Here is a 25,288-nt window from a genome sequence, read left to right on the forward strand (position 1 = left end):
CACACACATATACATGTAATGTAAACATTTGAGATTTATTTGATGATTTACAAGAGCGAAGTAATATTTACAGTACGGTTGACATACCGTCTAATGTCCAATTAACAAAATATAAAGTACACGATGATCGACCTCATGAAGTACACTCGCTGTTCTCATTGTTACTTGAATGTTATCGCAGTGTTACGAATAATGTGTATGCGGCGAGTAACGGATGTATAATGGAAAAAAGCATGTATATAACATCTCGTCATAAAACTATTATATATACTACTGTACAATATCGGCCGACTATTGTCCGTACGATCAGGTATCATCGTCGATCAACCGACAACAAGGTTTTCCGTGCGTAATTTTCACGTACCACCACTTCCTCGCGCTCTTCGTATATAGAAAATTCATGTACAAACTTACCCACGATACATGATCGTGATTCGCAATTACGATCGCTCTACGGGCACTACACTTTCATACGGAAAGATGCTTGGTCTCGCCCGTGTTCGGGTCCACGATGACTTTCTCCTTGAGCACGTTCACGGTTGAGGAAGAAGAAGTGTTCAACGAATGGGAGTGCGTGGATTCCGCGAGGGGCAGGAACCTACCGTCGACGCATTCCTTGAAGAGCAGCTCCTTCGGGTGCTGCTGCTTCTCCTCCTTGTCGTTCACGGGCGCCTTCTCCATCATCAGGGTCAACAGCTCGACGATGAGATAAGACTCAGGTTTGTACAGTCTGGTGAAGTGCAGCCTGACGTGGTCACCGACGTTCTCGTCTTTACGCGGCACGTAGTCGCAGTGCGGGCAGGGCGGCGTCATACGCTCGATGCCATGTCGGCGTTTATGCGCGTCCATGGTGTCCTTGTCGGTGGTGGAGAACGGACAGCTCTGGCAACGGATAGTCTCGTGTTCGACCTCGCCGGTTGACGAGATGATGCCCTTTCGCTGCATCAGCAACAAGCTCTGCTTGTCCTGATTGGAGGGCTGCAGCGTAATGTTGTTGTTGTAGGCGGCGTTGAATGCGCCGTTGTTGTTGCCGGTGAACAGGTAAACAGGACCGGCGGCGGGTGATCTCAGAGACTTGCCGGGGCGTGAAGCCGGTCCGATGGCGTCGCTGTCGCTCTCCACGGAGATCCGGTCGTCCTCGTGCTGCCGACGTGACGCCTGCGCCTCCGCGTTCGCCAGATGCTTCTTCTGGTGTTGGGCGTAGTTTGCGTAATACTTGACCGAGTAGTCGCAAGTCTCGCAGCGATAGCGCTGCTTAGCACCGTGCAACGTCAAGTGCACTCTGTACTGCTCGCGCTTCTCGAACGCGGACGGACACTTGTGGCACTTGTAGCGCTTCTCCTTGAGACGGCCGTTCCGCAGGTAGCCCGGGTAAACGAAGTTGGGATTGCCGCGCATAAAGAGGCCGAACTGCGGATCCGGCGACGAGGCGGTGTGCGACGGCGACGTGGCCTGGACGATGTTAGCCGGTGGCGACGACGCCTCGCTGTTGCTCTCGTTGTGCCGGCGATGGACCACCTGATGCTTCACCAGGTTCTGCGCAGTCTTCGACGAGTAGTCGCAGTCGTTGCACTTGAACCGATTGTTCGAGCCGTGCAGCGTCATGTGGTACTCCAGAGCGTCCAGCTTGAAATACCGCGCCGGACACTTGGCGCACGTGAACACCTGGTTGCCGGTCCTCTGGGCGGCCGACGAAGCGCCGTTGTCGCCGCTGTTGTACGAGCTATTGATCTCGACGACGATCCACGCGACGTTCGGCCCGACGTCGTCGCCATCCTGAACCTCCGCCTCGACGCACGCCGTCGCCGGCGGCGGGAATCGTTGGGAGTGGCCGTACAGAGACAGCAGGACCTTGGTGCGCTCCTGGTAGTCCGAGGAGTGGGCCTTCTGGTGAGCGGAGAGGTGCGACGGCTGGCGTGCCGCGTACGAGCACCACTGGCAGGAGTACGCCAAGTCGGTGGTGTGGTATCGCAGATGAATGCGCAGTTCCTTCTCGCACAGGAACCGCGCCGGGCACTTGTCGCAGCAATGTACCAGCCGGGTGTCCCGCAGATCCGGCTCGGCGCCCAGCATCGGAGTGTGGCTCAAGCCGAGCAGAGTGGCGAGGTCGCTGAGCTGTTGGGAGTCGGGACGAGACTCGTCCACCAGGCAGTGAACAGTGCCCAGGCATCCGGCGTGCATCTCGGTGTGCGCGATCATCACGTCCCGGCGCGAGCACGTAAAGCTGCAGTCTGCGCAAGGGATCACGGGCTCCTCGCTGGACGAGTGCATCGCCTCGTGATCCTGCACGTCGGCGCGTCGTGACGATACGTAGGGACAGTGACGGCACTTGAGCATCTTCGTCAACGTGCTGTCCGGGCGCGTCACCCAGACCAACGGTGCTTCCGGAAGAGCACGTGTGTCCAAGAGAAGCGGCGGCGGAGCCCCCGTGCTCTTCGACGCGCTGCTGCTCGACGTGGCGTTGTTGCGCGTTGTTATCTGAATCACTTGTTCCATCGTTGAAGCCTCGCTCTTCGGCCGCAAAGCGCCTGTCGCAACGAAGCAAGTTAGCATGGTCCCGGTTGTCGGGAGACGCGTTTCGTGCGATTTACTCGAACTTACCGCTGTCGGAGATCAACACCTGCTGCAGCTTGCTCTTGGAGTTGGACAGCTGGAGGTCCATGCTTTGCTGGTGCACGACCGCCAGTTCCTCCCCGTGAAGCCTAGAGTGTTCCAACAGTTCTCTGTGGCACAGCAGAAGGTAGGTGTTAATACGCTTTGCGTCAGTACGTCGTAAGAAACACATCTCGTTAGCATTGATAAAAAATCTCAAAAAGATGGACGTTTTTTTCGAGCAACAACTCGTGAGAAACCATACCGCGAAAATCATATCGTATTACACTGAGTTTTCGATTTAAAGGGGGAGGAAATAATGCAGCGTTTATGTTAATAAAGCGCATTATTATGATACCACGAGACACATACGCCTTTGTACTAACGTAGTATGGACAATGGTAGCACTTGAATATAGTTTCATAGCTCGGCCGATGGTGCGTCCTGTGCAGGGACAAAGTAGCAGCGTCGGGTGCCGAAAACGGACAATCTCCGCAGCCGAATGGATTCTGCGAAAGATAAGGAAGTACAGTAAGATATATTAATGGTGTTCTTTTTCATTATGGAAAGGCGTATGAAAGCATAGACGTGTGCTCTAGATGCCCGACGCGTATAGAAAGCAATTAGCAGAATGGCTGACTTATCGGTAACGTTTTGTGCTTTAAGAGTGGATCCTCGTGTAACAGATTCAAAAAGTCGATTATTTTTTTTTATTGCATAAATCCAAAGGGCAACACTTGAAAAATATGCTCCTAACACGTTAACGTCGAATTCGCATAAATAATGAAGTTACAGCCCATTTGGTAAGACGCGTCAGAGTTCGAAACGGCAGCTGGTCGGCGCCAAACGGTAGAACTTTTTGCGACCTTGAAGTTTATTTATCTTCTTGTATTTACCTATATGTGTAATTTTTAACTCGGCCTCTGAAGGTAGTAGACTTTAGTATTATTCCAAATTGACAGATGCACTTATAAAAAAAATTGATAAAATCATCACGTCCAAAATTATCTATCAATGTATATATTAGATATATGAATGTGAATGTGTTAAGCCGTAACGCCCGATAATTCAGATTGACTTCAATTCGAAAGTTAAGGTTTAAAATTAAGAGAGAGAGAGAGAGACAGAGAGAGAAATCGTGTTACTCAACAGCGGGAATCACCCAAGACTTACCCTTTCTTCGGTAGACTCTTGATCGACGGATTCGTAATGCGACTTAACGTGTAACAAAACGTTGTCCTTGTTAGAATCCCGATAGTTACACCGTTTGCACTTCCATTGAGTACGTCTGCTCTCGTCCGCGGTTATAGCCGAGGATATGGTGACCGCGCCACCGCTAGTACCACCGACACTCTGCACGTTCATCGTGATAGGACTGTTCTTGAGCAAGGACTGCCCGCGGCCTCTGATCGCCGCCTTCAAAGGCGGCGGTGGTCGCAGGTTCAGGTCGACGTTATGACCGTTCCGACCGCCGTCGGTCGGTGACAAGATCGCAACTGGACTCGACATCCGATTGGCATTAGGAATGTACTCCTTATTGTTTATGATTAGCAACTTAGTCGACGGCTCGTTCGAGCTCGTTTCCTCTACGCTACGCTCCTCCATGCGATCCTCGTCCCACGTTTGCTGTTCCACCTGCGCAGAGAGCACGGTGCACTGTAAAATCCGGAACGTCCGGCGGGACATCGGATATGATACAACGTAAGACACAACGAGATTCTCGCGGCCGTTTTCGGTCGCGAAAAATTTTGCATCGATCGAACATTCTGGTGAACGCCTCGCGACTGATCGACTTTCACAGACGCGAGTAGAGGTTGCGAGCGGCGGAATCGGCGAAAATATCGAAGGGCGCGGGGAAAGCGCCACGGGTTTCGATATTTTGCCGTCCACTAATTACTAAGAATATGCTTATAAAGTGAGTGCCATAGTGATCAAGCGTCCGAGTGGCCGAATTGTTCTGTGAAATTTTCTCTCGCTTCCATTTCCGCGAGACCGGTCGCGTCCGAGCGAGCTCGGGGCTGAACTTGAGTGCACACGCGTGTTTCAATACGCCGTGGAGGAAGATAACAAATGAATTATATATTCTACGTAAAAACTAAGATTCATTATTTCACCTGTGCGAGATATTTGTTATACTTGGAATAATTCCGTCGACCAGCCTCATCCGTCATGAGTACTCTGGCGGTGATATGCACTGCGTCTTTAGCTGCTTTAAGCTTAATATGTTTTGTGATGTCCCATCGCCAGTTAGACCGATACGCGCACATAGAACACTCGAACGGCTTCCGGTTTAAATGACCGACTATATGAACGTGAAAGCGACTTGCGGTAGAAGCCCAAAACGGACAATGGGGACATTTGAACACCCGCCGGCCGCTCGTTTGTGTCGAACCACCTTCAACCTGACAAAAATTTTCGTATCGTAACAAGGAAATGCCAGAACTGACGTAATAATGCGTGTTCGTTGCAACGAACTGATAGAGAGAAAAAAAAAAGTAGATGCTCGATATCCACTATATGCAATATATAAAGCACATTCTTAATAATAATAAATGAAAAAAAGGAAAAGTGCTATATATAGATGATCGAGTGTCCGAGCGCCGAGTGGCCGAATTGTTCGGTGAAATTTTCCCTCGCTTCCGTTCCCACGAGACCGGTCGTGTTCAGTCGCGTCCGAGCGAACTCAGAGCTGAACTTTAAGTGCACACACACACACATACACACATGTTTCAATATGCCGTGAGGAAGATAAATGAATTATATTCTACGTAAGAACTGAGATTCATTGTTTCACCTGTACGAGATATCTCTTATACTTGGAATAATTCCGTCGACCAGACTCATCCGTCATGAGTACTCTGGCGGTGATATGTACTGCGTCTCTAGCTACTGCTTTAAGCTTGATATGTTTCGTGACGCCCGATCGCCAGTTAGAACTATACGCGCACAAAGATCACTCGAACGGCTTCCGGTTTGAATGACCGATTATATGAACGTGAAAGCGACTTGCGGTAGAAACCCAAAACGAATAATGGGGACATTTGAACACCAGCCGGCCGCTCGTTTGTGTCGAATCACCTTCAAACTGACAAAATTTTCGTATCGTAACAAGGAAATGCCAGAACTGACGTGATGTGTGTTCGTTACGACGAACTGCTAGAAAAAAAATAGATGCTCGACATCCACTATATGCAATATGTAAAGCACATTCTTAATAATAAATGAAAAAAATAGAGAAAAAAAAGAGGACAACGCGAGATTCGTTCTAATCTCTAGTCAACGCTCACGTTTCGCGACACATAGGCTCTTGCATACTTCTATAGCTCGACAAACAAAACCTGGCGCTAACACATGACAAAAATATATCTGTAATATGTTCAACTATTTTTTTTTCTTGCAGAAATGAGGAGTTATAAAACAGCCAAAATGAAGAAAAAAAAAGAAAGATATCCATGTAACAACGAGCTCTTGTTTCGCGTAGAGTTTGCGTTCGCAGACGTCCGTGTTCCACATTGTTTCCGACTGCAATGTTACGATTGTTTTTGAACTTCTGATCTCAATAGAATTCTCGCGGAGGACCGATCTCTCTCTCTCTCTCTCTCTCTCTTTCTCTGTCACATACACACACATATATACACGCACACACGCGCGTAGTTTTCTTATCGTGCATACTTAGACTGTTATTATTAAGCACCGTACCGAGGATCCAGACGAATTTAGTCCTCTGAGATTCGCGTCCCAATCCAGCTGCGATGGGAAAGCATATTCGCCACGGTACGAGGTCATGCGGACGTCCGAACGGTTCGTTATTTTCTCTAAACTACTATCGGTGGTCGAGTCGTTGCGCGTATGGCAGTATTGCATATGCAGTTGAAGGTCTGTCGAGCTCTTGCAACGTCTTCTACACTTGGGACAACGTGTCGTACCCACGGATACGCTGAGAGCAGTGTGGTGTGTTTGTTTGTGGCAAGCCAGCTCTTCCATGCTACTAGCTTTAAACGTACACCAGCATTTCAAGTCGTTCACACTACTTACGGCTACCTCCGGCACGCCGTTATTAATCGACGTCGCGGTCGTTAACTTTTCCTTAAGCTTATCGAAGAAGGAGGCGTTCTTTCGCTCAAATATACCGGCGGCGGTATTGAGACCCTTCTTGGAATTCGTCGCCTGAAATTCAATCGTAACAATTGTATGATATTAGGGCTCTTCAGATGTGAAGTTATATAAAATAAAAGACGATAAAAGTCAATCGTACCGATATCGGTAGCTTGCGTTTACAAAGTGGCACGCAAGTACAATGTTTGAAATACAAATGATAAATACAATGTGATCGCGCGGATGGAATATCCCAACCCTCGCTTTATCCTCATCAAGATTGACCGAAATGAAAGACAAAAACGGCGAAATTACGAAGGACGATCTTTCAAGCAATACAAACCTTCGTTTGACGGACGAATTTTGTTGACGGTTCTATACTTTGCTCGTCCTTTATTCTACATGATTTTCAATCACGACAGATCATTCACGTGACAACAAATCGTCGTGTTAACAAATTCAATAGTAGACGACCTCCTCCGGCTTACCTCCTTATTTCCATACATCTTGGCTAGCTCAGTATCTCTCGCGATCTGCGCCAATTCGGGCCTGACTCTGACTCGCGGTACCTTCAGTAAAGTCGTAGGTGGCCCGCTGTTAGGTACGGTGGTCGGTTTGGGATTAGGTGTATTCAGTGGAATTAACATTGGCAGTGGTTTCCTCGGCTTGGATGGAATGACTGGCGCGTGGCACTCGGCTAAATGACGCTGCATCTCGGAATCCCAGGCTGTTATGAACTGACAACCCTTCTCCTCGCACTTCAACGCGATACACTCGGCGCCGGCTATGGCGTTCCTCTTATCGTCCACTAAAATTACCGATGGATCCGACATGAACGTGTCGGAGAGGCTTGACACCACTGAACTCCCAGATTTATTCAACGCTTCTCGAAAGTCACTTGCTCCGACCTAAACAAATATCACATATACACAGATTATATATTGCCTATAATATTATCACACGCTCATTTAATATACTCGAAGAAGAAAGGCGACTCATATGCCTGTATTACCTGATTATAGCGTTTCGCACCGTTTCGTGGCTTACGTTCGAAGGGATTGCTATTCTTGCGGTTGACCTGACCCACAGGCGGGTCATGATGGTTCGTCTCGTGCACCGTCAAGCTCTGTCGAATATCAGCAGTAAAGTTACATGCACGACATTGGAAAGCACCCGCGCCACCATGATTCCTGGTATGCCTATCTAGATTCCACTGAAAATGATGTTGACGACACTCACTTAATTTCAGAGGCGAGATATCTCTCTCTCTCAGGTAGCGAGATCTCAAAAAGCAATCTAATCTGTTCCCTGAGCATTTTGAGAAAGTTGACGACGTAATATCATACATGTCTGCGGAACTAAATAGAATGAGGGACAAACCTTATACGGTGTACGAAAATCGCAAGCATCGCACTTGATCATTGGCATAGAATGATATTTAACATGCTTAGTATAACGCGCTCTGACGTGAGTCACGTAGGAGCATTTCGCACATCGAAAGAATCTTCTTTTCAAATGATGCACTCTTTGGTGAGTTTCGAGATCTTTCAAGCTCAACGCAACATACGAACACGCAGTGCACCGATTTTCTACTGTGCTGTGCCCGCTTTTACCCTAAAAATTATAGTAAAACATATTCTTGCAATCCACAGAGAAGATTCATATGTGTGTTTTGCACGATAGATTTTCCTAAAAACCGCGTATCGAGACTTGATTACTTTTCGTTCTTTCTTTTTCTCTCTTTCATCGAGGCGCTTCTCGTATTTGAGAAGAAAAAGAAAATCCACGACAATTCGAATGAAAAACAAGAAGTCAAACACACGAGAGAGCGAGAGAACAAGAAACAGATAGAGAGAGAGCGAGCGAAAGTGAGAACGTAAAAAAACGACGAGAGAGTCGGCTCGAGGGTGAAGTGGACAGAGAGAGGTTGGGACGATGACTCACCTTGCGTTTATGCTCCTTCCGCAGATGCTCGAAGTAGGCCTTGATACTTGGCAGCGTCCTCACGGGCTTACAGCTCTTGCATTCGTACGAATTCCGTTCGTTCGGCTCGAGATCGATCACCTGCTCGGGTCCCCCCGCGACCAAGTCGACGTCCATCGGTTGTTGTTCGTCCTCGCCGGCGGCCATCAGCTCCTCCTCTTCCTCCTCGTCCTCATCATCATCGTCGTCGTCGTCGTCCTCCTCCTCGTCATCGTCGCGCATCTCGTTCGCCATCGCGCTCGTCGTCTTTGTATTGCTGCTGGCTGCTGCCTTTGCATCGGCCGGCCGCACCGCGTCGCGTTTTTTCGCGACGTCCGCGAGCCTCTCCGGCTCTTTAAGGTTACCTTCCGGGGACGGCTCGGCGGCCCCGCTCGAGTCGACGGAGTTGCTCCTCGGCCGCTGTTGCTGCTGCGGCCGCGGTCGCAGTATACGCAGCCGGGGCGGCCTTCCCGACATCTTGGACGACAGCCGCGCGCTTCCACGCAGATTTCTCCGCCCGCCCTTGCCCGCCGCGGGCAACATAGCGCTCCGCAGGGCCAATTATTATTCACGATCCCTTCTTCTTCAACCCCGTCAGCTGTGTCATCCTCGACCTGTGCGCGGGATGTCAGAATTATGTGTTTATACCCGTGCCGCTATTACCGCGACTAATGCTGCTGCTGCCATCGCCGCTGCTGGCGCATCCGCGCGAACGGCACGATGGGGCAACATGCGGCGCGCCTCGAACGCCGCCTCCTCGGACGCTCTCTCGCTCACGCTCCCCGCTGTCTGCGACAGCCTTGACTTAAGCGGCAATTAAAAACTTTATCGGGAACGATATCTCGCGCAAGATTCGCCGGCGACCATACATCGGTCGCTGCCATCGGCAGTGCGCGCGATGAGCCTTTTTTTCCCCTTTTTTTCTTTTATTACGTTGACTTAGTCTTCGTCACTACGGTACCGTCTTACTCGCGAGCCACGCGGCCGTAGCGAATTCCGGTTCGCGTTACGGAAGTATCTCAAGCCTGCGTACGTGTGTGCGTACGCTCGCTCTCGCGGCTTCCTCACAGTGGAAGCGATCGAGACGCGCCGCGCGCGCGACAACCACAGCAGCAGCGGCGGTCCGCCATGTTTTTTCCTGCCGTCGTCGTAAAATTATCTCTTCTGATACGAACGGAGGAGCGGTTCTTCGACGATGACAACGTAGCCGCGGTGATGATTTCTCGCGACGTCTCTCTCCCTCTCTCTTTCTCACCGAAACTGGAAACGATTGGCGCGAGACATTTGCCGAGGTTCCTCCGCGCGCGCGCTACCACCGCGTTCTCAGCTTCCGCGAGAGCCTCTCCTTCTATTCCGCGCGCACACCTCTTCTTCCTCTAATCGCGACGGTTCGGCCGGATCCACGCGGAGAAACGCGGACGTCGAATTCGATCGCTACACTCCGAGACCGAGGAGAGAGAGAGAGAGATAGCGCCCGAGTGTATGTACGCTCTCGCCCGACAACGTCGACACCACGTCGTCACGGCGCAGCGTGATATCGCGTTACCTCTCTCGTCGCGGAGAAATGTGCGAGCTGAGCGCAAATGTGTGCAAAACGTAATATGGTGACGACGAGAGCGAGTAGTCGCGTATGTCGCTCTCTCTTCGCGGAACGTGCGTACCTGCGGGTCCTCCGAACATCTGCGAAAGCGCGACAGGTAGCACGCGGTCACCTCGCATTGGTTCGCTTCGAGAACGAGTGTCGGGCTGCGTTCGGAAATACTATCCTGAGGGTAGAGCAGGGTAGAGCGAACGGTAGTGGGGACAGGTTTCACTTCGAGTATGTGTGTGTGTGTGTGTGTGTGCACGCGCGCGCGTAGTTTCCGGCAAATAACAGATTTATCACTTCTCGCTACCTATCGCATCTCAAATACTATCGAAGATCCTCGGGGATTGTATATTTTAGAGTTGGTTATCTTCGCCAGTTATATTACCTTGTCTTTCTTTCGATCAATTCATGCGCTCCGTTGCCGCGGTTTAAAGTATTTCCGACGCAACAGGTCACTCGTATCCACCCTGAAACTTTAGGGTGGACAATTTTCTATCTAAAGTGTACACAGTTTCCAAATGACATCACCGCTGCCGTTACCGGTGGAGAAAAACGTGATATAATGGCCCCCCATTCATGTTTTACGATTAAATTTACGTTACAATAACTTTGTTAATAATCGATATTTTTGGTTGAAAATTCAACTTATTTGTTACATTCGTCAAAGTGTTTTCAGTCTATTCTAGATTCTAGATTGAAATTTATGAAATATTTATTACTTAAGATATTATTTATAAAAATGTGGCGACACTGCGTAAGGTCGAAGAGAAACAGGGGTGGTAATGTGCTCCTCCTTCTCCCACTAAAATATATTTAAAAAATTAGTTTGTTTAAAAAATAGTGTTACAAATTTATTCAAAATAAACTCTCCCTTTTAGAAGGAGAAGAAGAAACAACAATGAATATAATCGTGAATGTAGATACTGACTTACTTGTTGGAAGTTAAATGCCAACTGTCAGATAGACAGTTTTTACAACAAAACAAATTGATTTCTAAACTTGAATCATTGACTTATCGATATGTTACTTCGATATCAAAACCTTAGAAAAGAGGCTGTATTAAATTTATTTTAGTGGGAGGTTACGTCAATAAATAATGTCATACTATTGTTTGCATAACTCGAAATGTGAATAGCGCGGAATAAAATGTTAAATGACAAGCAAGACACTCAAGTGTACAGTACATTCAAGTTTAATAAGCATGAGGAACGTGCAATTAAATGTTAAACGTACCTCGAAAACGTTTCGAAATGTTCAACGGCGGGTTACCAAAGAAATGATTCCACAAATAATCACGTAAGAATTCGTCACCTAATAACGGAAATAACAAAAGAGGCCGTTACATCTACCAAGGGCCACAATACCATCTTCTTTTCTGCTCGAGCAACTCTGAACGGCGCGAGCTTCGACGAGTGCACCTGGCTGAAGTTTTCGAACGCAGTCCTACAAATTTCAAACCCGGTCCTGAGACTCGACGTGGATCTGCGAAGCGACGGTACGCGGCGAAAGGACGCTTCGCGCACGTTTATCGCAACATTGGGGACATTTGGCAAGACACTCTTCGCTCTGATATCGCGATCGCCGAGCATATCCGACGAGCGAAAGATACACGTCAGCCGGCTGATATCGATGTCCGATTGATAGATAAAGAGACATACGTTCGTCCCGATTGACTCCGCGAGCGAGCATTTCGGTAATAGTCATCGACGCCATTACACACTCCGAATTCTCGATTGAATGTTCAGCTCATCTACACTCCACTACACTTTTCCCGCTTAAAAGCAATTGTACATCGGAACGTTGGACGAAACGGCAGCGGGCAGGAGGAAGAGGATCGCAGCGATAAAGTGAAAAGAGCGTGTAACGGTATAATGCTTCTCGGCGATGTGACACACTCGTGAGACGTAGATCGAATTTAGTAAAGTGGCTTTCATGGCCGCGAGAAGTGCCTACCACATGGCGCCATGATTAACCCTGCGTCACCGACGTGCTCTTCTATTCGTGATCTCGGCGAGCGTGTTCTACGATCCGTGTTCGTTCGACCGGTCGAAACTGAACGCCGGAAACGCGCGCCGAGGGTGCTTAGAGCAGTGTAAAGGCCTTGGTGGAATGGCTTGTTGGATAACTCAAGATCATGTTTTATGCCTTAAACCTTTGTCTTGAGTAACGACCGTCTCTCTTGAGCCTTAAACTAAAAAGCCGTTTACGATCGTTTACATCTGCTGTATAAGAAAAAAAAAGATAAAAATGATAATTTAGACGTAAAGAACGTTGTCTTAAAATTCCGAGTCAGTCATTCCGCTAAAGCCTTAACACCGGAAAAATACTGAAAAAAAATGGCGTCGTAAAAGCATTCGTAAAAATGCCCGAACTTACCGGGAGTCCAACGATAACGTAGCGTACATTTCGAGAGCGACGTCCTGGACGGCACTGAGTGTCTGCGAAAAAAGTTTCAGAGATGCTGAGAGACATCTAAGAAAAGTAACAAAAAAGAAGAAAGTAGATCATCCTTTGTAGACGCTCGCGCTGTTGGGGTCACAACCGATGTGTTACTGTTCTCAACATTTCCACTGATACTTCGCGCTGTGAAGGGGCTTCGAAAGGTGGCTTCTCCCGAATGGAATTTACAAAAGCCCCCGTTCCGACGATTCCCCCGGGGAATTACAAACGTATTCTCGGTTTCAGGATGTCGAGCATACGAGATTCATCTATGAAAGCGCCCGCATCCGACTTCCGTCCCGTCGACCGTCCCGACGATTTCCGGCGGAGAAGAGTGGCGGCGAAGGAGGACGAGGAGAGGGGGGAGCAACGCGTGGGCGCGGGATGGACGCGATGGTTCGGCTCGAAAACTCGATGGGCGTCCGCTTGCTCCGCGCATGCAATATTTCAGGTCGACGCGGAGGAATCGTCATCGGATGACGCACTCGACACGGTCGATTCGCTCGAGAGCGACGGCTTCACGTTCATCGTCAATTGGCCTCGACCTCATCGTCGGGTTACGTCGTCGCCGACTCCTCCCCCGTCTCCTTCCCGCGGAGGAAAATCGCGAAAACCGTCCGTGTTGAAAGAGGCGCGTGCGAGAGAAAGGAATGGAGAGTGCAACGGCCCCCGGCGAGGGGAAACCGGGCAATGCGAATAGGCGGCCATTTTGCGAAGCTGTGGATCCCCGATATCGGGGATCCATCGGCCCCGCGAATCTTTTCCACGTCTCCGCATTTATTTGGATCGTCGCGCCGTCGGCTATTAATAGAGCGCGAATGTCGCGTGTATGAAAATGACCGTCGGGCCTATCTTTCTACTTCCTCCCTGAACATTCGTCCCTCTCTGCGTTACTCTTTCGCCTTCGGTTACCTCTGCCCCTTCCCGCCCGACGCTGAGAACGTTGGACCTTAATTGGGCAACAAACCTTTGTCCACCTGCGCCGCTGTTTGCGCTATGGTCAGTCTCTCTCTCTCTCTCTCTCTTTTTCTCTCTCGAGTAGGTTATCTTGCTACACGCAATCGTAGCGGCGGCGGCGGCGTCGTCGCGCGACGATTAATGTCGCGTCATCGGCAACGATCGGCGACCATCGTATCGCCAATCGGCCGATTAATCGAGTGAGCCCTGCGAGGACCACTAGTCATACGAGCCACGGTCCCGCTCGTCAATCTGCCTCTCTCCGTCGTGTCGATACTCTGGCTCCGGAGTCTCGACGGCGGCGGCAGCACGGAAGATCGTCGCGACGTCGTGTCGTAGGCGCTCTCTTCCTCTTAGCTCCCTCTGTTCCCCGCTTCGTGCTTCTCCCTATCCTTCTCTTATCTTTCTCTCTCTCTCTTTCTTTTTCTCTCCCCTTATCTCCAACACTTCGCTCCCAAACCGCTCTCTCCGGCGGAGCGCTTCCGTTCTCTCCGGCCGCCGTTCAATCGCGAATACCTCGTTGTCGGCGTCAACACTGGCCGACGGAACGGAGAGCGGATCGTAGGAAGACTACGAGGAGGCGAACGAGCGCAGGCCTTCCCTTCCCGACCCCTCCTGCTGCGCCTCGCGGTCGACCGACTCGACTGGCGGCGACGGCGACGGTGATGGCGAGGTGGCGCAGGTCGGGCGCCATCTGCAATTCCAATTCCGACACCAGGAGGAGAGAGAGCCTGGCCTTCCTTTCCTCTCCTCGCGCTCTCTTCCTTCGCGTGTCCTACGATTCTCTCTCGGCGGGAGGCCGGAGGAAGAGAGCGGCTTTCCGGCGGCTCGAAGACGATGATGTTGCTGTTGACGACGCTCCATTACTGGAAACCTGATTATGTAACCCAGGCGGACCAGGTCGGCCGCCGGGCGAGATATCGGAACGTGTTTCCCGGCCACTCGCAAAGCTCTCGGGACGATCGAACAGCCTTCGGCGAACGAGCGGAAGATCGTCGGTTCCGATCGGAATGAGACTGTAGATGGCTCACACCGCGACCGGAGGAAATCGCTGTCGTGCGGGTTCGTCAGGTAGCGGTTGGTCGGCTCCGAGAGAAAAAGAGAGAGAGAGAGAGAAACCCATGATCGGCCAAAAATGCACAGGACAACCGTGGACTTTCCTCTCCCATTGGACTCGGGAATAACGTCATCGCGCATTCTTTGTTCCTCCTCGCGTGCTATTATTCCGTCTTATCCTGTTTGTTCGCCTCATCGAGGGAGAGGTGTGTGTATATGTGGTGCGATATTCGTTCCACAAGGCTATAATTTATTTTCGCGAGAGATATCATCTCGCGGTCCTGCACGTCACTCTGCGCCTTCTTCTTCGTGCGCGAAGTTCCTCGCGTATCCCCTCGAGTTTCGTGATTTCTATTTTTCGAAGCTCGCGTCCCGCTTCGAGCCGCCAATGCGTGCAGAAGCTCTCTTCGCGCGCCGTCGCTGTTTGCTCAGGGTCACCTACTTTGCGCCAGTGGAGGTGCACCTATCGCCGCAGACGCCGTTCGTTCGATTGCAACTCGAGCGGATCTACGAGGCGCGGAAGCGGCGGCACGCCAATGTCTTTCAGAGATCTCCTTTCCTCTGTGAGGAGCAAAGCCTGACGGTATACAAGGGTGTTCCACGCCTATGGGAGTCTCCTGTCAATGTAGGATCGATATTACCTGAAAGTGGACAAAAATGCGCTTAAAAATGATGGAATATAACCGATCACGCGCGGGAAGTCCGCGGGCTGCCAATTGGCTGTCCTGACAATCAATTCCGCAGACAACTTTCTGAAATACGTTTCGGAGACGCCTGGAAATGGCAGAGTGTATTTATATTTATGCTCTGGGTGCCCCTTGAGCTTACAGTTTATAGCGTTCACACTTTAATGGCTGATAAAGTAAAAAAAGTTAACAGTCAGTTGTTACAAGAAAGAGAAGATGAGAGAAAAATTAAGTGATTGCTAAGTACAACTAAATGTATGATATAATAGCAGAATTTTAATTTATACACGGAAAGAAAAAAATACTCGAGATTCAAGTAAATAATCACTCAAATACTCTAGCAAATATTTGTATTTGGATCAAGTAACACTTACTTGGTCTAAGCAAAATAATTTCCAAATTATCAACTTGATCCATTAGAATCCAGCACTTCTTTTGCCGTGTAAGAACAATCGTAGAAGGTCACGAGCAAATATAAACTTGTGAAAACGCAAAGTTAGTACATTAACGTTTATCATAACGCAAATTTTGATCATATATCTATATGAGGGACACAACAATGTATGATAAGTTACTTATATTCTTGATTAGCCCATTAACTTACGAACTAAACTACAGAGACTAGATGTCTAAGACAAATAATAAAAAGTGGAGCGCTCTTATAGAAATTTGACACTTTTTGCAAATTTCGCCCGGATTTTTTCTCCGCTATTTTCCGCAGAACGAAGCGTCGAATGATGCGCAATGATTACGGCGCAGTTTCAAACACACGAAGGAAGTAAGTTACATGGAAATCGCGTGGGCAATGGAGGAGAATGGGAGGAAAGCAGGGGATATATCGTGGACCATTTCACAACGAGCTGAAATTATTTCTCCTTTCTTTCCTGCCACGAGCGGCGGTCGTCGAGCGATAAGCGACCTTTACGGACGCAGTATCGCGCGCAATGACCACCAATAACAGCTTTGATGTGTAAAATAGTAGGATAGTTGCGCAATGCCTGCACAATTTCCGCACTTTTTACCTACTGAGAAGCATGCACGCGTCGCGCGCGCATACTGCCATCAAGAAGAAGGCTCGAAAGAAACCGGAGATAACCGCGCAAAAAAGATTCGTAGTGTTGAGCGATAGCTGTGTTGGAAACGCGCGTGCGACACACGTACACACAGGCATATACGCGGCGTTTCCACTAATAAATCACGGTCGCTAAATCAACCGCCAATAATCTCGTGGACGTAGTAGATTACAGCAAAATGGCCGCGGCATAATTTTCCTCCAGGTGATAAGCGTGAAGGCGGTCTCGCCTCGGGTTGTTAATTGGCGCTTCATGTCTCCTCTCGGTCTCTCTTTATCTTTATCTTCGAGGAAGACCCGGTCGAAGCGTGAATCAATGAAAATAAGTTGGCGAACGTTAGCCTGTATAGGTTAGAATGCATCGACGTTAAGAAGTTCGTGTTTTATTAACTAAATCCGAGCGTCTCATGTGACTCGAACGAATACTTTTTCTGCGTTCGCAAAATAAATCTCGATACTGCACAACGCAACGTGTGAGGCGACGAAAAGATAATTTTTTGGCGTATTAGCGATCGAAAGTAACAGATGGTTATTGTTGGAACGCAGACTTCTTCTCTCTGGTTACCTTATTTATACTTTCTCATATAACGCCATTCTTTTCTGCCATTTTCACTTAAATTTCAAGTACATATTTCACTTTAAACGCCGGGAAATCAATAAGACAAAGTACGGATAAAACTAATAGATCTCGCGTTATGCTTTGTAGATAAAAACAAACAAACGAGTAGTATACATCGGTGTCGATAAAGCAGCTCGCTGACAATATCGAAGGACGTTACATGTTAATTTATCGTTTGATGTTACGGGTAGATGTGTGCTCGGTGTACATATCTGGTCAATGTGTTACGTATACTTGAATACATGTATTGCATAAGATCGAATCGTAACACACATTAGGGCCGGAGAAAAAATGTATAACACATGAATAATTTAAAAGGATGTTTGAGAGAAGGTCGACGAGTTCACGAATGTCATTACGTTAATCAATGCAAACCGTTTTTTTTACGATGTGAATATTTCCGTTGAAGACTGAACTCGTGCTGTTGTGAGACCAACTTTTTCCTCCATTCAAATATACATACGTATATATTAAATTTAAAAAATGCAGTTCGAGTTTTAATTATCGTTACAAACTACATTTTTTCAAATATTGAAATATTCTCTTCATGTTTTATCTTGAAGTGACGACGACGATATAAAAATCGTTGCTTGCGTCATTAAAATGGCGAAACTTCGACTGGAAACTTCTATCTCGATGTATGCAATATTCTGTAAATGTTCTTCGCTTACAGCGATAACTGCGTGCGTGGAACTAAGTAATCGCGAGAATTATCAGACAAACAAAATGTTTGATTACGTGCTTGATACTAATAGCGTCATACGAATGGGAGCGGTTATTTGTCAGATACGAAAAAATGTGATATTAAGGCCACATGTTGTTACTTACTGCTAGCGTCGACATTTTAACGTTCGTGATTACCAAAGAGAGAACAGAAATAATAAAATTCAATATTGAGACGGTAAATAATAGGACACGGTTCAGGCTAACTCACATGTAAGGCATTTCATTTCACAGTATTACCGTCTTTATAATATAATAGAAATTCTAATTATCTGCATTAACGCGAAAATGTCTCGTGAGTAAAAAAAATTTACTGAAAAATGTATAATATCGTACAATCCTTTATTTCATAATAAAACGTTATCAAATTTATTCATCCAATATATATATATATATATATATATATATATATATATATATTATTTTGTTGATTTATATGCGGTGACCGAGGCATACATAAACCTTATAGGTATAGAAAATAATCTACAAAAAGAGCGATCGACTTACGTTCGACTTACATTCGAGCTGCATGGCCGAAAGCCCGAATCGACAATGAATCGACCCGAACTGCAGCACAATACCCAATGTCCGGTATGAAAATTACGAGACAATGAATGAGATTCATTTGCATCATTAACCATTTCGCTGAGTAAGGATCGGCCGATTTGCTCCTCGTATTTCACAATCTCGCGTGTTTATGCAGTTGATATCGATTACACGGTCGTCACACGGAGTAAGACGTGATAATCGGTTTGAAACATCAGCCGAAATCTCGAATATAAGCTCGAACGTGACGCAACGATAACGTGGCGCAAAAGCAAGCAAAATTTTTTACGTATTTACATAATTGCAACAAATTATCCGGATTATTGTAACATTCACCGAGATATTTCCGCTTTATACCCGCAAGCCCCCCACCCATTCGCATTATCTCATTTTCGATTTGTTCGTAACGCGACCTAATATTTGGCTGGCAAGTTCGCGTGTTGCTCCTCGCCGGCAAGTCAGATGTCGAGGCGCTTCTTCAGATTGTCGGCGAGTTTGTTCATAAACTCGAACGTCTCCAGGTAGTCGGATCTGGTAACATTGTCCATACCTTTGATGCATATAGCAAGATCCTTGGTCATGAAGCCGGACTCGATGGTATCTATGCAAACTTTCTCCAGCGTCTCGGCGAAATGCTTCAGGCTGGTGTTGTCGTCGAGCTTGGCACGATGCAGCAATCCTTGCGTCCAAGCAAAGATCGAGGCGATCGGATTTGTGGACGTCTCCTTACCCAGCTGATACTGACGGTAATGCCTGGTGACGGTGCCATGGGCGGCTTCGGCCTCCACCGTGCGGCCATCCGGGCATATCAGCACCGAAGTCATGAGGCCGAGCGAGCCGTAGCCCTGCGCCACCGAATCCGACTGCACGTCACCGTCGTAGTTCTTGCATGACCACACGAAGCCGCCATTCGACTTCATCGCGTACGCCACCATGTCGTCGATCAGTCGATGCTCGTACCATACTTTGCGCTCCTCGAACTGCGACTTGTACTCCTTGTCATAGATCTCCTGGAAGATGTCCTTGAATCTGCCGTCGTACTTCTTCAGAATCGTGTTCTTCGTCGATAAGTAAAGCGGATAGTTGCGCGAGAGCGCGTACTTGAACGAGCTGTGAGCGAACGCGCGGATGCTCTCGTCAGTGTTGTACTGGGCTTGGGCGATACCTGCACCCTTGAATTCGTAAACCGTATACTGAATCTTCTCGCCGGACACGCCGGTCCATGTGATCTCTAGCTTGCCCGGACCCGGCACGACGAAGTCCGTAGCTTTGTATTGATCGGCATGCGCGTGTCTGCCGATGATGATTGGCTCGTTCCAACCGGTCACCAGACGCGGTATGTTCTTGCAGATAATCGCCTCGCGGAACACCGTGCCACCCAGTATGTTACGGATGGTGCCGTTCGGACTTTTCCACATCTGCTTCAGCTTGAACTCCTCCACGCGTTTCTCATCAGGCGTGATGGTGGCACACTTGATACCGACATTGTAACGCTTGATCGCCTCCGCGCACTCCACCGTCACTTTGTCGTCTGTGGCGTCGCGATTCTCAATACCTAAGTCATAGGTGTGCAGTTCTATGTCCAGGTAAGGCAAAATCAACTTCTCCTTGATCGAGTCCCATATAATGCGAGTCATTTCATCGCCGAGAATGTCAACGACTGGTCCTACCTGCGGGGGAGTTCCATAAGAACGATTAAAGAATTCTCGCATCTTGGAGGACAATTTTTACCGGACTTTTTCGGACCTGGCTTCTACTGTTCAAGATTTAATTCTTCCCAGATGAGGCTTCTTTCAATTCAAATTGTAACGATAAACATGAAAGTGAAAAATCTGAAAACTATATTCATGGCACAAATATATGTTCTCTGTACTCGAAAGAATTAAACAAATATTTATAGATTTTCCGTGCTGGAAACATTGCAATGTAACCCTATCATTGTTTATCTAACGTGTGACGTGCTATTTAATGAAAATTTCAATTAAAAGCAATTTTTTTTTAAATCGAGGTCAGGTTTTAACGCTACGACGATACACGGAAGTGATCTCTACGATACGTAAGCGTCCACTCTCCCGTGTCGATAGAGACGTGAAAATTAACTTCGCCGTGACACCGTATCGATCCTTGAATGACATGTCACTTTTCAATAGACAACCCACCTTTATTTTTGCCATTGTCGCAAACGATGCGCTGAGAGTCTTTGTAAGTGATTCCGCCAATGGATGCCGACGATAGAAGTCCTGGGCAAGCGACGATCGTGATGACGTGACACCGTTACTTGTCGACTGTAACGAGCGCGCGTTCCTTATCAACTGTATGCACGGTCGTAACACGCGGTGGGGCGAGAACATGGCAGCCTTAAATATATAGTCACCCACCTCTGTATAATAAGTTCTGTCACGACTCAATAACAGTTTGTTTAGCTACACTAAGTTACAACTAAGTTATTCTTGCCGCATCTAAAAGGAAATAAGTATATATTAGGACGGTAGGATAAATATAAAAAAAAAAGAGAATCGAAGATATAGGAGGTGCAGGAAGTGCAGCTAAAAGGAACATATCTGGTATATTCTTTTACCCACCGTTCTTTTAAAATCTTCAATAATCCTTTTACTTCATACGTGTTAGTTTATCTGCTCATAATTATATTAACAATTGTATTACTCAAGAAATATATGTACATTTGTACATAGTTTTCATTCACACATACGCATATATAGATGTCACATACATGCCAATATGTTAGATTACTTAACCTAGGATGAATTAAAGTGGAAGTTGTGACTTGCGTAACTGCTGTTATCTTGAATGATATTGACTTGGGAATTGTACGATTTTGTCGACGTAATATGAGATTGTTGAAATCTGGACGGTCGAAGAAGCGGGAAAATCAATCGTGCCAAGACTGATCGCGATACTGAATGACCTGAAAAAGACGGATGTTCGGACATTTAACTCCTGTGTTATCAGCTCAGTGTAATTTTTATGATTGCAAACAAAGACGTAAATAAACTATAAACGCAATTGTACACACAAATGTGAAAGTTACAATTCGTTAGTTCTCGAGATAGGATTCGAATCTTGTTAAAATGTATCGAATTGAAATCATATAACATTTTCACGTCGTTATATCACCATTTTACATTTCGTTCTCGCGTTTAATAACAAAACACGATTATGTGATGTCAGTTTTTCTCGTTTTTTCAAGGTTCAAGGACAACTTCAATAGGCGATAGATTTATTTATATATATATATATATATGCTTTACGAGAAAACTTTCCCCGATTCATTTCTTGTGAAGAACTAATCTTACTTAATTCGCGTGCTAATTGTTAATTAAATATATATCGACCAGCTGAGGCCTCGACTGTCTATCTCAAAATGCGGTGAGAATCACCAAAGTGAGCGAACCTACTAGAATATTTATAACTTCATCGATCCGCACCTAATGAATATACTCAGATTTCGTAATTTTCATTACGTCTTGAGATACGATCACAGGTGAGAACAACGGACCCAAAACCAACGGCTGTACGTAGTACAGGCACGAACAAAAACGATCGATTGCACATCTGATTACGCGACGATTTTCTTATTCCTCGCTCGTAATTGGCTTAAACTCTCCGTGAGTATACGACTATATACATACACACATACACGCATATCCGTGCTATCGCAGAACGGAAATCCTGCGCTTTAAATCGCGCGCGCGCGAAGATAGTCACTTTCGACTGTTCACTGAATCGTAACCTCGTGGTGAAGCCGCGTGTACACAACCAAAAGCCGTAACCGAGTGAATTCGACGAACGACGACCGACCTTCGGGGAGACCAGAGGAACCCGTGATCGGTGAACCAGGAGAGAGAGGAAGAGAGACAGAGAGAAGGAGACGCGAAAAGACAAGGCACTCACGCAAGCGAATGTCACAGGAATCCCGGCGCATTTCTCGCGCGAGTTTCGCACGAGGCAGCTTTCCGCCGTGCGGCAACAGCAACGGACTCTGCCGGTGACGTGGTCAACCGTCGCCGCCATATTTCGTTTGAATTTTCGCTGGCACCAGGCGTTCCTTGGTAATGAGTCAAACCGCGGTCCTCCACTACGCCCTCTGTGACCGCAGGATTACAGCAAGCGTGGCTAATCAAAGCACGAAAAGGTAAGCCGCGCGCGAGGTGCTGTTTATTTTTGGGTTTTTCATCGAGCCGCCGGGCCCCGCGTCGGCAATTCGCACGAGCGATGCGCTTCCTGGCCGCGTCGGACCTTACGTCGTGCTCGCAAAACAGCTGACGAAGCAGCGATGACCACGGAAACGTAGGTGTGAACGCGCCGGAACGGGCCGTAACTTGTCGGGCATCTTGCCTAGTAAAACGAGCTTCATCCGAGCACATCCCCGCGCTCACCTCCCGGCGACCGTTGCTCCTACCCCTTCTCGCGCGCGCCTCCCCCTCTCCTCTGCCCTCCCTCGTGCATCGCGTCGTGCGATCACAGCTCTTGCTCTGGAATTCGCGCCGCTCCGACTAACCAACCACCGCTCGTCCGTCCGCTCGCTCGCTCCATTCGACCGTGTAAGCGCTCGACGGCGCGTCTCCCTCGTGCGCCGCGTTACGTGTTGTGTTTCCCTGTACACGAGCGAGAGAGAGAGAAAGCTCCTCGCGAGGAACTCGAGTGTGCACAGTCCCACCACGGTGCGTTGCATTTCTACCCTCTCGCCCCCGTCGACACTTGACTCCGCGCCGCTTACCGTGGGCACAGTACTAACAGGATCCCCTTCGTGGTTTCTTCTGCCGCAGAAAGATGAGCAGCTCCGAGGAGGTGTCTTGGATCTCGTGGTTCTGCGGTCTACGGGGGAACGAATTCTTTTGCGAAGTGAGTTCAGCGTATAACAGCGTCGTCACTAGCGGTCCCGAGCACTCGTGTATACCCGCATATATCCGAACGCTCGGCCGAACACGTCAGCATCGGGACGCTGGGATAACGATTGTTTAGAATAGATGCCACACCTCGGATTTCGATAAGGATACGTGTTGTCTCCTAACCTCGAGAAACGTCACTTTCAACCATTCGCTGTTCTTTGTGCGGTACTGACCCAATCTTAGGGTCTTTTTCACCAGCTTCTGGGAAATGCAACCAACGATTAACTCGATGTAATTGGCCAATCACATTGACCAATTAGCTGGGTCAATTCGATTAGTTAATTCCGCCGAGTTAATCATTGTTTATGTTAACCAGAGTCCAGTAAAAGCATCCTTAATTTAACAAATCTCTTATGCAGTGAGGGAAGTCGAATAAGTATCATCGGAATCTGTGGAGATTCTTATTATAATCATTTATAGAGTTTTATATTACTCTTAACTTGATTCCTATCTTGCAATGTGTGATCACAATAATTATACACGTCTACATTACATATCTTACGAATATTTACAATTTTGTTATGAATATATAAATATGGATTCATTGATTCATTTATTTGATCCGTCGTGTATTCAGGTGGATGAGGACTATATTCAAGACAAATTCAATCTAACAGGCTTGAATGAGCAAGTACCACATTATCGTCAAGCATTAGATATGATCCTCGATCTTGAACCAGGTAAGTAGTTTCCAGTCGCAACAAAATGTTAATTATCATTAAATAACGTTACTTTCAAAATCGTTCAAAGTATTAATGTGCGAGACCAATTAAATTAACTTTTCACTCTTGTTTGTCAGATGATGACTTGGATGACAACCCAAATCAGTCTGACTTGATTGAGCAAGCCGCGGAGATGCTGTATGGTCTTATTCACGCGCGCTACATACTTACCAATCGTGGCATAGCTCAGATGATCGAGAAGTATCAAGCGGGTGATTTTGGCCATTGCCCGCGTGTCTACTGTGAGTCCCAGCCGATGTTACCGCTGGGCCTTAGCGATGTCCCTGGTGAGGCGATGGTCAAGAGTTACTGTCCCAAATGCATGGATGTTTATACACCGAAGAGCTCAAGACATCATCATACTGACGGAGCATACTTCGGGACGGGATTTCCACACATGTTGTTCATGGTTCATCCCGAGTACAGACCGAAACGTGCGCAAAATCAATTTATACCCAGGCGAGTATTGAATGTTATCCATCAATCTTTCGAACGTAAGAGACAACAAAATAAAAAAACCATAAGAAGACGATAGGGGATGAAACGCAGAAATTACAAAATTTAATGTTCAGGAAAATGATGCTAAATTCCACGGTACTTTTACTTGACGACTTGTGTTGAGAGATTCTGGAGAATTATAGGAGTTACTTAGAATTAAAGGTGAATAAGTTTCGTGATTCACAATTCACTGCATTTAAATACCTCAATGCACTATTGGACAATACTGAATTTTAAGTAATTATTCATCTAACGAAAGATCCATCAGAGTATAAACACAGGAAATATGTCAAACGACTGCGTTTAGTTTTGAATATAAGACACGAAGATATATCTAACGTAACTATAAAACTTGAATGTTTTAAATTATTTTTGCGCATGTATAAATTATGAAAATCAAATTAAAGGACGAATTTTACTTTTCAGATTATATGGTTTTAAAATTCACCCTCTAGCATATCAGATCCAGCAACAGTCTGCGTCTACATTCAAAGCACCTTTACGAGCTCTCAACTACAATAATGGGAAACGTTAAGGACACTTCGGCGTAGCTTAGAATACTTCCTTTTATTCACTCACGATACAATTCCTAATTTCGTCCTTAAGACTAAAAATAAAATATTATTTTTTATATCTCTGTTTCTCTCCTTCTCTCTCTCTCTTTCTCTCTTTGTCTCTCTCTCTCTCTCTCTCTCTCTCTCTCTCTCTCTCTCTCTCTCTCTCTCTCTCTCGCTCGCTCGCTCGCTCGCTCTCGCTCTTTCGCTCCTCGTCCTTTAACGCACTTTCGCGTGGCAAGGATACGCCATTCTGTCATCATGGCTCT

General features: G+C 47.2%; 3 protein-coding genes across 13 annotated transcripts; 1 reads left to right on the forward strand and 2 right to left on the reverse strand.

The window, feature by feature from the left end:
• Positions 1 to 16: 16 nt before the first annotated feature.
• LOC106749875 (zinc finger protein 91-like) lies at positions 17 to 14,262 on the reverse strand. Of its 7 annotated transcripts, XM_014629776.1 has the most exons (12): positions 13,644 to 14,262; positions 12,614 to 12,675; positions 8,632 to 9,263; positions 8,068 to 8,301; positions 7,700 to 7,900; positions 7,176 to 7,595; positions 6,292 to 6,759; positions 4,707 to 4,994; positions 3,766 to 4,227; positions 2,965 to 3,101; positions 2,602 to 2,723; positions 17 to 2,528 (listed from the first exon to the last, which is right to left on the reverse strand). In XM_014629776.1, the coding sequence occupies exons 3-12, from the start codon at positions 9,190 to 9,192 to the stop codon at positions 469 to 471; spliced, it is 4,953 nt and encodes a 1,650-aa protein (XP_014485262.1). In that variant the 5' UTR covers positions 9,193 to 9,263; positions 12,614 to 12,675; positions 13,644 to 14,262; the 3' UTR covers positions 17 to 468. The 7 variants fall into 7 exon arrangements, with proteins under 7 accessions (XP_014485262.1, XP_014485261.1, XP_014485260.1 ...); XM_014629775.1 differs by lacking the exon at positions 13,644 to 14,262 and having other exon boundaries at positions 12,614 to 13,636; XM_014629774.1 differs by lacking the exon at positions 13,644 to 14,262 and having other exon boundaries at positions 10,623 to 13,636.
• Positions 14,263 to 18,183: 3,921 nt separating this feature from the next.
• LOC106749876 (isocitrate dehydrogenase [NADP] cytoplasmic) lies at positions 18,184 to 21,242 on the reverse strand. 3 transcript variants are annotated; one of them, XM_014629783.1, is made up of 5 exons: positions 21,092 to 21,242; positions 20,918 to 20,968; positions 20,714 to 20,794; positions 20,495 to 20,620; positions 18,184 to 20,005 (listed from the first exon to the last, which is right to left on the reverse strand). In XM_014629783.1, exons 4-5 carry the CDS (start codon positions 20,507 to 20,509, stop codon positions 18,794 to 18,796), a joined length of 1,227 nt encoding a protein of 408 aa, XP_014485269.1. In that variant the 5' UTR covers positions 20,510 to 20,620; positions 20,714 to 20,794; positions 20,918 to 20,968; positions 21,092 to 21,242; the 3' UTR covers positions 18,184 to 18,793. The 3 variants fall into 3 exon arrangements, with proteins under 3 accessions (XP_014485269.1, XP_014485267.1, XP_014485266.1); XM_014629781.1 differs by lacking the exon at positions 20,714 to 20,794 and having other exon boundaries at positions 20,495 to 20,692; XM_014629780.1 differs by having other exon boundaries at positions 20,495 to 20,794.
• Positions 21,243 to 22,312: 1,070 nt separating this feature from the next.
• Positions 22,313 to 25,098, forward strand: LOC106749877 (casein kinase II subunit beta). Of its 3 annotated transcripts, none has more exons than XM_014629784.1 (5): positions 22,313 to 22,488; positions 23,123 to 23,198; positions 23,823 to 23,925; positions 24,045 to 24,426; positions 24,892 to 25,098. In XM_014629784.1, exons 1-5 carry the CDS (start codon positions 22,409 to 22,411, stop codon positions 24,998 to 25,000), a joined length of 750 nt encoding a protein of 249 aa, XP_014485270.1. In that variant the 5' UTR covers positions 22,313 to 22,408; the 3' UTR covers positions 25,001 to 25,098. The 3 variants fall into 3 exon arrangements, with proteins under 3 accessions (XP_014485270.1, XP_014485271.1, XP_014485272.1); XM_014629785.1 differs by lacking the exon at positions 22,313 to 22,488 and adding an exon at positions 22,501 to 22,643; XM_014629786.1 differs by lacking the exon at positions 22,313 to 22,488 and adding an exon at positions 22,665 to 23,017.
• The last annotated feature ends 190 nt before the right edge of the window (positions 25,099 to 25,288 follow it).

The sequence above is a fragment of the Dinoponera quadriceps genome, unplaced genomic scaffold (assembly GCF_001313825.1).
Source record: "Dinoponera quadriceps isolate SergipeBrazil2010 unplaced genomic scaffold, ASM131382v1 scaffold3290, whole genome shotgun sequence".
NCBI classification, from domain to species: domain Eukaryota; kingdom Metazoa; phylum Arthropoda; class Insecta; order Hymenoptera; family Formicidae; genus Dinoponera; species Dinoponera quadriceps.